The sequence below is a fragment of the Anguilla rostrata genome, chromosome 18, assembly GCF_018555375.3.
Source record: "Anguilla rostrata isolate EN2019 chromosome 18, ASM1855537v3, whole genome shotgun sequence".
Lineage (NCBI taxonomy): Eukaryota > Metazoa > Chordata > Actinopteri > Anguilliformes > Anguillidae > Anguilla > Anguilla rostrata.
In genome coordinates this window covers 12,995,141-13,007,952 of record NC_057950.1, presented here as the reverse complement: position 1 = coordinate 13,007,952, position 12,812 = coordinate 12,995,141, and the positions used below count along the sequence as shown (strand labels likewise).

Here is a 12,812-nt window from a genome sequence, read left to right as displayed (position 1 = left end):
TGCCTGTGTGTGCATGTGTGCCAGTGTATGCGTGCATATGTGTGTGTCCTGAAACAGTTTGGATGTTGACCGCTACAGACCACAGACTGAGAAGGACAGCCCTGGAGCCTGTGGAGGGTCTTTGGTTTACAGGTAAACATATTGACACTGGGCACACAGGGTGGACCTATCTGTTTCTTCCCCTATGACTCACTCTGCCACTGTCATCTAGTCTCCTTTCTTGCATTTCTCTTCACAAACCTCTCCTTTTTGACACATGATTTCTAGTTATTCATTCTGTGAAACAGTTTTTAAGGAAGTCAGTTCCACGTACATCTGTATTTTGGTATACATTTTAACACCTCTGCATGTGATGCTTTGAAATGCTTTCATTTTTAATAAAAAAATTAATTTAAAATGTCAGGTAAGGAATTATGTCTGCAATCTATCAGTGGCTGAATTTGTAAGCAGTGCAGTACTAGCACCTTACACAAGGAGAGGAGACCTACATTAAACCAAATAAGTATTGACCAAATTCCTCATTACTCCTTTTATGGCTGTCTAGATATTTTTCATGTAGTTAAGTAAATACCCCCCCCCCCCCAAGAACTAGACTGCAAGATATTGAATATATATTGTGTAATTAAATATTTGAACAACAGCATTTTAAAATGTTATATTATAAACAGCAATCATTTGTATTTTGCCAATATATTGCAAAGTGTCATATTTACTGAAAACGTATAATCAGTATCATGTGATTGATTTAATTTCTGTAAGGGTAGATTCTGAAGTTTTTTTAGTTCTAGAATTTTCAACATGTTCTGTTTTGCAGTGTATCTCCAGTGTGAAAGATCACTTACTGAAAGAATGAATTTGGTTGAGCCTCACCTCCAAATTTCCAAGATGAGAATGCTGCTTCAGTTGATAGAAACAAGGTCATTTTCAGTCAGCCAGAAGGTAAGGCCACATGTTCTATGAATTAAAGAAAAATATATTGATTTTTACATAAAATATATACACAGCTCACTCAAATAGTACAAAATAGCATTTAAAAAGCTGCACAGAGTTTTCTCCGTGATTTCAAAGGAAACTACTCTATTCTCAACTGGCAAAGTTATATGCTGCAGTCCATGGTACTCAGAAAGAGACGGCAGATATTGGTCATTCAAGGTATTGTGGAGGTGTGATAAGAGGTACCATTATATATTGATTCTATTTGAGAACTGGAGGAAACACAATATATCCAAGAGGGAATGAATTGACCTAAATTTCCTTGTAGCCTCTGCATCCTGAAGTCCATTCCCGAAAGCATGGATCTGATTTCTACAGAAAGGAGTGGGGTGAGACGAGACAGGGGTGCTGGACAAAAGTACATTAACCCTGCTCGCTGTAACATTGGTGGTCGCCTTTTATGTATATGCACCACTTCCTGTTAGGATTATAATTGGCTGTAGCTTTCTGTTTTACTTTCATAATTAATAATAATCTGAGCAAATAATCTGTTCAGTTCAGATAATAAGGGTCTAGCATATTCATGCCAACTGATGTCAACAGTTCCTACAACCTGAGGTGAAATGTACTGTACAGCTTCTTAAACTTACTGGATAATCTGTTAGCTTCATTACTGCCAAACGGGACTGCGAGAACAGAAAGAAATACCTTTTTCAACAGCTCATTCGCGGGGCATGAATGCAACCACTGGTGCTGTTGGTGGTCCAGATCTTCTTGACTGTGATGTTCCTTAGTTATATTTTGGTAACATTCATGGTGTCAGGTTCTTCGCTTCCTTGCTTACACACTCAAATATCTCCCTACCCAAAAGGGCTTGTTTGCTGTCGTTTGGGGATCTCCAGGGAATGGTCTCTGCGCTATGGGGACCAGATGAATGTCCTTTAGAGTGCTGTTGTGTTCGCCAACCTAGAAAGGAAGGGTTTCTTTATTTAATAATTATATGACATATTTTCGATGTCCATTTATAATTCCTTGGAGAGAGGACAATCCCGTTCTCCACTGAATGTGCGCAGCAGAGATCAAAGACACATATTAGTCCAGATTGTGACATCACCCAATAAGCAATAAGAGTGTGATTAGTTCCCTTGGGGACCTTCATCATTAGAACAGTAGACTAAGTGTATCTCTGGTGCCGAGTGGGCAGCAAGGGCTCTGATTAGAAACCCACAGCAGATCTACCGCTGCTTTGCGTGCATGTACTGCTGATTCTTACAGCATGGTTAGCGTTCAATACCAGATCCTGTGAAGCCCCATTTACGTGCTGGAACAGTGTTTCTGCAGTATCAGCCATCTAGCAGCCATTAGTTTTGCTATTTTGAAAGAACAAGAACAGGTGTTCATGGTTACCACAAAGAATGACACCCCCCAGTGACACCACCCCCGGATTTCCTTAATCAGTTCCATTCACCTTCCTCGCCTTAACAAAGTGCTTAACGAGGACCTGGGACGACACAGTGATTCTGCTTTGTTTCTGGGAGGGACTTCCACCACAGTGTACTGAAGCGCCTACTTTAATCCTGCCCTATTTCTGCTTTTTTAAAAAAAAATGCCATTCAATGCTATGATCCATCCCCTGCTTTCTCTTTGGGAGCTGAAATCTGACCTCCTCGCTGATGTGCTCTGCTCGTGCAGCTCAGCAGAAAAACAGAGAGGGTGGTGTTGGTAATTGAGCTCTAGCCGAACGGTCCGCATTAATCAACCTTAACCCACAAAGGCCACTTCTGGTTTCTGAGGGAGTGCTGTTCTTACAGATCTATATACCTTTTCACCAGAGGGGTTTTTTTTTTTTTTACTGCACAGTAGATGCCTTTCAAACAACATTTGTTCACACAAGACTTGATGATTTACAGCAAATGACCATATTGGTGTCAGTTCCATATCAGTGGTCAATTAACAGCAAAGTAAAAAGTAAAAAGTCAAGCCCATAGAAACCAAACACCATTCACTGTGAGCTCCAGGAAAAGGGTTGCAAAATGCTGTTTTAGATATGTGTTTTTCTACTGAAACACAACCACAACAAAATGTCACAGGAATATGTACAGTACAAGTGCTGGCTAAATTCTTTATAAGTGTACAAATCTTAATTTTTTAAGACTTGTAAATTGCCCAGAATAAGGATTTGAGCTGAGAAACAAATCGCATTATTTTGATTAATGTTATGATAATGTACAGAAGTTTCAGGTGGAAGCCTTGAAAATATATTGTTACCAATAGTTACCGATATCATAATCACTTTCTTTTAAACAAAATCTTGTGTTTCTGGGTTTTCCTGCCGTCTTGGACTCCTGGCAATTTTTCATGCATTAGTCAGGGAGTCTCTCACAAGGTTTGGGTAGGAGGGTTTGACCTAAAACTTGACAGATGATAAATGGAAGCATATCTCACATGTAGATGGCCAATATGGCTCTTATTCTAGCTAATATTTATTTTAAACCAGCAGGCGTGTCATTTTATTTTCATGGCAAAACCCTGTGTTGGTTTGTCCCTAAAAGAAGCGCAACGATGACCTTGAACACAGGTCCAGTAGCAGCCTTAACCCACCCCATAAATGACACAAAGTGGTAGTGTAGCATGAAAATAAAATCTGGGACAAGTTAATCACCAGCACAACCAAAGTTTGTTCATAAATATTTCAATTTCAACTGTGTAAAATGGCTTGTTTTTTTTTTTTTGTTTTGTTTTTTTAATGGGTCTCAGAAATTGAACTTTATATAATCCTCCATTGCAAAAGACTCCTAAGGTCTGGCTCTTTCAGTAGGTCTATCTCCACAAGTGCTTTCCAATCCTGGTCCTGATGAGCCGTAATGTTTCTGGTTGTTCATTCTACAGAGCTTTATTAATTCGGTTTTGTTGAGGTTTTTAATTTAATACTGATGTGGAACAGACGTCACATGACAGTGGTCTGTTACAAGTAGTTTGAGCAATGTGTTGCTGGAGATATGAAGGCTGTGCTGTCATTGGTGAGTTATGGAGTTACACTTCCTTTTTTAAAATTTATGCCCTGTGGGCTTACTAGGTTGTCACTCATCAGGCCACATTACTGAAATTGCCTATATGTAAATTTTGTTATTTCAAGACCCGGGTGAAATACGTATTTGTTTGGGATTCAAATATTTTTCTACGCTTTACTGATCTTGTGTATTGGAACCAATGAAATACTCTCAAAATGTGCAAACCCCGCCTTTTGGTCATATTGGCAGGCTCAATTAGGCTACACCAGGCAAGATCAACAGAGCACTGAAAAGTATTTGAATCCAAAACAAATACGTATTTGATCCAGGTCTGGTTATTTCCATGATTGGTTTCCGAGCAAGTGAGAAAATTTGGTTGAAGCTGAAGCCTCTTTTCATCGCGGCTTTCAACTTGCCAAACCTGAGTGCGCGTGTAAGTCGGCCACTAATTATAATAATTCTTTTTTTAAAGCACTCTTTCAACAGTCTTTTCGGTCGTTGCATAAACACCGATAGCGAATTAGCTCACCTACCGACAGACCCGCCTCTGAACAGGACCTGTATTTTACGAAGAGCGGCGAAGTGGAGAGGTGGCGTGGTAGGCGGGTCTTCAGTGAGATCCCGCCAATCACAACCACGAGATTGATTGAGCTGCTGTCAGTGGGCCAGCTGGGCGCAAGGGAGAGTCGTTCGGGGACAGGGGCTGGAACTTTCCCAGACACGCAGTTCAGTCGAAGGAACTTTAACAGGGGGCTGCAACCAGTACATTTAAAGAGTACATTTTACCCTTCAGATTTGCCTTCATAATACCAGAGAGAGGCTGTACAATCCTCGGCAGTGTTCTGAGACTGTATAGCCCACCCTAACCTGGTATAAGGACTTTCTCTCAGTTGCAATATGGACTTGGCTTGAAACATACAAACAAGTCATTGATTGTTTTTTAACCGTTAGCGAGAATATTTCTGTATTTTCTTCACAATTACAGCCTAGCTGTTTTGTGCATGTTTAAAAAAAACAATTTGTAAAAATTACCCGAAAACACTGGGACTTTGCGGAGGACACACGAGGAATAGCGAAAGGACATTTGACAGAGGAAAACAATATGACTGCTGACAAGGAAAAGAAGAGGTAGGATGCGCATTCCTTCAAAAATATTTTTTGTGCATGGACAAAATAAGCCGTGCAGAGATCCTTTGTCAATTTTAAAATGTAAAAGTTTCATATATTGCCTAAATTGGGTAAATTAGTTATTTTAGTGAACGCTTTTTTATCAGCCGGTGCTGTCGTTCTTGCTGTCCTGTTCAAGATAATAAAAAATCAACGCTGCACGGCTTTCGACTGGACCTGTTGCTCAAAAGTTCAACCGCAAAGCTCGAAGCGAGTGTAGCTCAGCAATTCAATCGAATGCAACGTGAGGATGTAATGTTATTGTGAGTTTTGTCACCTGGTTTGCTTTAATTGACATTATACACTGTGGAAAGGCACTAGTATTCGTCCATCACACGACGCACTTGATCCCGCTCAACATAGGCAGCTTGTAGGCTACGTTTTCTTGCATGCACTAGATCTACGCAATTCTGTTCTGTCGTTTTTAAAAATGCAATTTTACATTTAAAAAAAAAAACGGACGAGTGCTATTTAATAGTTTGAAAGACAAACTCCGAAGCCACTCCAGCCGTGCCTGTATAATATGTCCAACTTTCTTGTGCTTAATCAGTGTGACGAAAGATTCAGTGTATTTCAGAATATTATTTAAAATGCTTGTGAAAAGTTTAAATAGAGTATTGCACATTATATTCAATCAACTACATCATCTATTTCTGCATTTTACAAGGTACATTATTATTATTATGATGATGATGATGATTATTATTATTATTATTATTATTATTATTATTATTATTATTATTATCATCAATAATAATAATACTTTAACATCGTATGATAATATTTGTTAACACCAATAACATTATTATTATTATTATGTATTTTGTTATTAGTAAATATTATTAAATGATATTAATCACTATGATATTTAAAATTTAAAAATCATTAAAATGAAATAGACTGAAATGGTGAATATATTGTGAATAATAATAATTCTAATAATGAGGTGGGAGTATGAAAGCAGTTTATTCCGTCACAAATAATGTAAATGGAACAAAAAATATAATAATAATAATTCATTTTTATTTTTAAATGTTCACCATTTTTTATGCTGTGAGGATAGTGACTTTTGTCTTTTCTCATCGTTTGGTGAAACATGCAGAAATCCACAGAAATTAGTGTAATGTTGTGTTGTCATTTTAAATGCATTACTGAGAGAGCAACAGTCAAAGGGGGAACTGTCCTTCAAGGTCCGAACATGGTCCATGGGGTACAACAGGTGTGTGTCCCATGCCTGCCCCCTCCCAAAAAAAACTGTCATCGCTGGGTTAAAACGTGGCAAAACATTTTTGCTTTAGCCTGGGACAAAACTTTCTTGCCTTGCTCTGTTTTAAATCTGGCGTGAATGTGACTGTGCTGTTCACATATAGCTTATGTACAGTATACATGCTGTTGGGAATTAGTTATTAAAGCCGTTATGTAATCGGATTACGTGTGAAAGCACATACAGAACAATTGGTAGCATGCTTTTGTCAGATTTTATAACTGTTTTCTGTGAAACGTTAATGCCTGGTAATGAAAGAAGTGGAACAGATTGATATGCACTGGTTTGTTCGCTGTGTTTTTCTCAGAGATTAAGCGGGCTGAGCAGGGGTCTCATCAGAAGTGAACAGGATGACGGGTCTTATTGTTGTGCCTGATTGTGTTCTGTGGAGCTTTAGTTTCCCTTATGCAGCACAGCCTCTGCTTTAAAAAAAAACTTTTTGTGGCCTTTCTGTTTCCGGTTTATCTCGCTGTGTTGTGTTAGTCTTTGCCCTATGAGGTTTGAGCCCTGCTACACCTTCTTGCATCTTAGAAATTATTCTCACTTTGAAGATGTGAACCCTGAAACCAGTGCACAAATGAACCACTGCGTTAGGTCAGGCTGGCCACGAGAGTCAAGCCCGGCTCTGGCTGAATCAGCTGACGGTTTGGCTGCTTAGTGATGTTCACCTACCGCAGTCCATTCACACAACAGGGCAGTGTATTTAAACAGCCTAATTTGACTGCTTTCTCCTGCGTGCGTGTTTGCTGCACAGTGCTGGTCTAAACCCCCTCCTCCGCCCAAGCTCCATGAATTATGTGTTTGTGAGACTGTCCCCATTGCTGCTGGATCTGTTCTGCATGTACCCTCGTGGGGTGGCCACCCTGCCTTATCCTTGAATGGGTGGGAGGACTTCCGGAGCAGAGCCGTTCTGCCGAAAATAACTGTATTGAGTGTTAAGAATTAAGATTCTATCTTTGAGGACAAGTGGTCCTGACTGACCTAACGTGAGTGATGGGTCGGCCATTTTAGAAAAACAGGCAATTTGTCAGCCTGTGAGCTTTGAAGAGCTTTGAAGAGTTCATTTTATGCTCCTGTGTGTGTGGCATGTGTGTGTACATCTGTCTTAGTAGGCAGACGGGGTTAATTTCAGTGATCCTAAGAAATGTTGGGGAGGATGTTAGCCTTGCTGTTGTAACTACCGCTGGCTTGCATGGATTTCACTGAACCTCAACCATTTTTTTGCAGTCATTATGTCATGCAGTACATGTAAACCGCAATGGTGGCTAAATCATTCTAGATGGTTTATGGTCTGCAGGTGCTCCCTATCCCAGTTTTCAGAGATCTGCTTTTCAACATTTTGTCCATAGAGAATCAAGCCTTTTTAGAAGACGTTAGACTGTGCTGGTCGAATCTTTGCTGTGACATTGAATGGAATTGTGATGGTAGCTTTAAGTGATTGACAGGGCCTTGCACCTAGCTTAAGTACAACATTCAACACCATTGAAACAACGGTGTGACCTACAGAACCTTGGCATTACTGGGTGTGTGTATGTGACTGTGTTAAAGTGTTTAATAAGCTGAGGCATGATTGAAAGTTTTTCCTTAGTGGACACCTGGTGTGGGTCACCAAAAGTGTTTTTTTGTGCATGTGAGTGTGTGCATGATTGTGTGTGTGTATGATTGTGAATGTGCATGTGTGTAATACGTTCCAGGTTCCTCACCTGTTCACCACATGTGGACGCCCAAAAAAAAAATGCTCCCACTTAAGATAAGAGCAGAAAAATGTAACCTCTGCTATTTCAAGTCCCATGTTTTGTTTTCACGTGTGGAAATTGTTGTTCACATTTTAAAAAGTCAGTCACATGCAAAAATGTGAAGATGCAAGTGATCAATTTTCTTTTCACACGTGGAAATTTTCATTCACGTGTGAAAAAAGCCAATCGCGTGTAAAAATGGCCAGTTCACATGGGACATTTTCTTTTAAACTATCCTATTAAAATGTTAAATTCACACGTGGTTTTTTGTAATGGGTGAACTGCGGCAGTTGGAAATTGTCGCCTGTTTTGCGCGCGCGGGGCTCCAGCTGTCGGTTTGAGCCGTCACGGCGCTCTGCTCGGGCCAACGACGGCGAGTGCTCCCCCCCCCGCTACCATCATGCACAGGTGAGAAAGCCGCAGGTAAATTACCCTCCTAATCCATCTTTCACCAGCCTGCAGCTGACTGATGTCTTAATTTACCTCTCCTGCTGTCATCCCCCCGTGTGTCAGGCCTGGCCCCCTCTTTGATGAACGTGTTGTGACGTACTGGTGAAAGGGGGTGAAAGGTAGTCTGGAGACGTCCCATGACAAATATTTTTTTACTTTTGTACTTTATCAATCAGAGGCTGAAGACGCGTCAGTGCGGGAGTTTTCAAATATTAAGCCGCCGCTGTAAATCAGTCAACCAGGCAGAGACGGTGAGAAGTCAGGGGGTCGAAGGTCAGTGGGCTTTCGTCCACAGCAGCGATCGTGTCCGATCGTAACCTCTGGAGCTCTTCTGATTGGATTCTTCTTTATGCTCACACTTTTGACGGCACCGTTGCGTTGCGATAGGCCCTTTCTCCTCCTGTTAGCCGCTCCGCGTTTTCGAGGTTACGTCATCTTTCTGTGCGCCCGTTCTTCGCCCCTCTGTGGCCTGTTCAGCGCTTTTCGGTCTTCTGCGGGAGCGAGTCGTTTGAGAGAGAAAGGGCCTGCGCTGTCAGCTCAGCGGTTCAGTGGGCTGTTGACGGGCCTGCTGCCAGGTCCACGGAGCGCCCTGCTACTCCCTGGGCAGCTGCTTGGTTTCTCTGACCTGAAGCATTTGAAGAGAGAACCTGATACGTGAAATTCACCTCGGCACCTTGTATTCAGTCTTCAGGGCCTCTGTCTGCTCTTCCAGTTCTGCTCCTGAAAGGACCGTTTTATTATTACATCTCTGCCTGATGGCACAGCCAGCCAGGGCAAAATGGCAATTTGCAAAAAAAAAGAGAAAGCTGAACACTCCAATTCCTGTTCACCACACTCCACCGACTGCCCTGATAATGCAGTGAGTCGGGCTCTGGAAGCAAATGGGCCAGACCGTTGCAGAAATCACAATGTGACCTGGTCTGTCGGAACAGTGATCGAGGGACAGGAAAAGCGCTTCACTGAACCTTCGTCTTGCTGTTTGCCACCGTGAGAATCAAATGAATTGACAGGAAACCAGCTGAGAAAAAAAATAGAGGGGAGCCGGAGCTGAGGGCTCTTCTGTCTGCTGGCCGTTCGCAGGCCTGTGCGAATGAGGAAAGAGCAGCCAGAGCGAGCAGCGACAGGTCTGAGCCTTCGGGCTGCAGGAATCCTGATCTGTGCTCTCAGCCCCTCTGCCGCAGCAGGGCGCAGTCAAAGTTCAGCCTTTACACACTCGTAGATAATGAATTGTTCCCCACTAATCTCTGATTATCTCACTCTCTCTCTCTCTCTCTCTCTCTCTTTCTCTCTGTCTCTCTCTCTCAGTACACCGCTGCCTCTTTCTGCTAGGCAGGCTTGGGCAGTCGCTGTTATTGGACCGTATTGTTCGTGAGGGTTTGGTTTCTGTGAATGTGTTATGGGAGTTTTAAGAGACAGGAGTGCCCTGTCCTACCCAGCTGCTTGACTTCTTGAAACTGAAGATTATTATTTATTGTGACAAAGCCTCAAGAGAGGCCGAAAATGCAGGCTTCTGCGTCCACTTGAATCAGGCTTAAATCAGGCTCTGGGAACAGTTTCTCTCTCTCTCTCTCTCTCTCTCTCTCTCTCTCTCGTTCTCTCTCTCTCCTCTTCTCACTGGGGTGTTTAACTTGGCCAGAGCGCCTGGTCACATCCCCCTACTCTTGCTTCCCCACAGAACGCTGTCTCCCAACACTTCCTGCAAAATGACCGCTCCACTTCCCCCCAGCGCACCATTGTGCAACATCCATTCCCAAACCCCCCCCCCCACCTCACATCACAGGGGTCTCCCTCCACCACCCCCATTACGCAACGGTCTGCCCCCATTGGGTGCCTCATATTCAAAGCTGAAATCACTGCCCTTATCAGCATAGCCAGCTTATCAGATACTGCAGTGTGTAGCACACTGTCAGTGCACCAGTCAGCGCTTTCCTTTAAATGCTTTTTATGTGTTCTAAAATGCATTTAAAGGAAAGAGGAAGGACTTGAGTTGCATAATTACAATATGAAATTTGTCAGTTCATATTTGTGTTTGTGGAGAGCAATTCAGCATAATAATTAAAAAGGCTGTCATGGTAACCACGATTCCCATTCACTTTCGTGTTTCTTGGTAGCGGTGGGGTACCGGTTTCTGCCCCAGCGGTTCACTACTGACCCGCGGTCAGGTGGGGCAGCGGTGTGACCCTTTCTCCGGGGTGGGGGGCTTAGGTGACGGACATTTGGGGGGGGGGGGGGACACCGAGGCGGGCCTGGCAGCCTGTCTGAGGCCCTTGCTGCAGGACGTAGCGTGGCTCTAATTAAGCTCTGCTCTCTTATGTTCCCCTGTGCCAGTCTGCACCCCTTAAGGAGCTGACTTTAAGCCCCTCTTTCATTCACTGCTGCTCAGCGCAGAGAGTGGGAAAACACTAAATGAAGACCAAACAGTGGACTTCCTCTTCCCCTCCCTTCCTCTCTCTCCCTCCCTCTCTCCCTCTCTCTCTCTCTCCTTCTCACTTCGCGAATCTGCGATCGTGCTCTGTCAAACGAGGTCCTGTTTGGTATTCTGCGTCGGGCCGGCATCGGTCGGTCACAGACCAGCCACCTGCAAATGTTACCCGTGCACCCTCAGTGACTTACAATGAGCGGGGCTGGAAAGCGTCTCTCTCCTGCTCCTTCCAGTATCAAATGTACGGTACATCATATTTACATTTCTGCGATTAATTGTTTTTCGGGCGGATGCTGACGCTCTTCTGTTCCGCGTGAAGGCCGCTGACCGGAGGGTCATTGCTAAAGCAGGAAGAGGGGATGGAGAGGAAAGTTGGAGGGAAACAAGATGGAGAGGAAACAGAATTCCACTAAGGAGAGGGGGAGAAATGACGAAGGGGCGAAAAGAAGAATGCAGGGGAGGAAAAGACGAGGAGAGGGGGAGCAAAAAGAGAAAAGCAGAGGGGATTCATTGAGGAACACATGATGAGAAATGAGCATAAAGAAAAGAGGGAATATAAGGAGGAGAAATGACAAGAGGTGAACGGAGAGATGAGGAGACTTGATGAAAAGCTGAGAAAGTGAGAGTAGAAGTGAGAAGCAATACTTTTACTTCCCCTCTGTTTAAACCATTAAACCATGACAGCTCTTTTTGCAGAAGGACACAGAACAGATAATGAAGATAGAACACAATAATAAAAAACAGTTTAAATGAAGTGAAGTGACATTCGAGACAGAGAAAGGGTCGAGGAAAGGAATAGAGTGAGTGAGAAGGAGAGCGATAAGAGGAGAGGGCCGGGGAGTCCTGTGGGGAGAGGGTGAGTCACTCTGAGTGACCCTCGGTGCCCTGTTGTCTCTGCGGCATGTGACCGTGTCCTCTCCACTTCCTGTCCCTCTGAGCAGCGCCGACCCGCTCGGCCACCCCCGTCCCCTGTGGCACGCTACAGAAGGTGTCGGCATGGCAACGGTGTTTACGTGGATGGGAGCATGTTCCCGCCGACCTCTCCAGTGTCCCCCTCTCTGGCAGACCTGCTCCCGTGCGCTCGTAAAAGAGATGCTGCCCCATCACTGCACACGGCTGTGGAGACGGAGCTATGTGTGTGTGTGTGTGTGTGCGTATGTGTGTGTGCGTTTGTGTGTGTGTTTGTGTATTGTGTGTTCTAAAATGTCCCGCCGTGCTTCCAGATGCTTTGATAATGGGTTTGTTCTCCACTCTGTCTCAGTCAGTTTGCTGCCCTCTGGTCAGTGGCCGCTCTGCTCTTGAGCAAGTCCATGCAGATCCAGGCACTCAGGGTGACCGTCGTTGGGCTGGGGGTGACGTTTGCGCACCAGGTAGACAGGACACTCTGGATCTCTGGTGGATCAGGAGCGAGCTGCGGGGAAGGGGGAGGGGGGGGGGGGGGCGGTTTGGGATTGACGTAGCTTGGCACAGTGCTGCGAGCGCATCGTCTGAAAGGTCCGTCTCCTTGCCCGGGATGACTCAGAGCGCTGTCCCGTTAGCGCTGTTTGTTTGCGTGCGTCGGGACACGCTGTTCCACAGGATCAGAGATTAGCTGCTTATTGTTCGCTGTTTGTGTTCAGCGAGACACAGAAGCAACAGGAAGCCGGCCGGTAAGCAAGGAAGGGAGGAGACTGTGGGCCATTGGGGCGTCGAGAAAAACCCCAATTCAAGCCAGTCCCTAACCCCTCTTCAGAATAAATGCATATGTTAAAACACTGTGCTACATAGACTGTGACACATGCGTTGATTGTTATTTACATGTAATGGAAATGCACAAATTGTAACACATA

The 12,812-nt window shown here is 44.0% G+C and overlaps 1 protein-coding gene across 2 annotated transcripts in view; it reads left to right on the top strand.

Moving 5' to 3' along the window:
- The first annotated feature begins 4,623 nt into the window (after positions 1-4,623).
- Positions 4,624-12,812, top strand: part of epas1b (endothelial PAS domain protein 1b) — a 39,376-nt gene continuing 31,187 nt past the window's right edge. Inside the window, exon 1 of one of the 2 annotated variants that reach the window (XM_064318205.1) lies at positions 4,624-5,072. In XM_064318205.1, coding sequence (XP_064174275.1) covers positions 5,047-5,072 — 26 coding nt within the window. In that variant the 5' untranslated portion in view covers positions 4,624-5,046. The remainder of the gene's footprint in view (positions 5,073-12,812) is intronic. The other variant, XM_064318204.1, reaches the window with a different exon arrangement.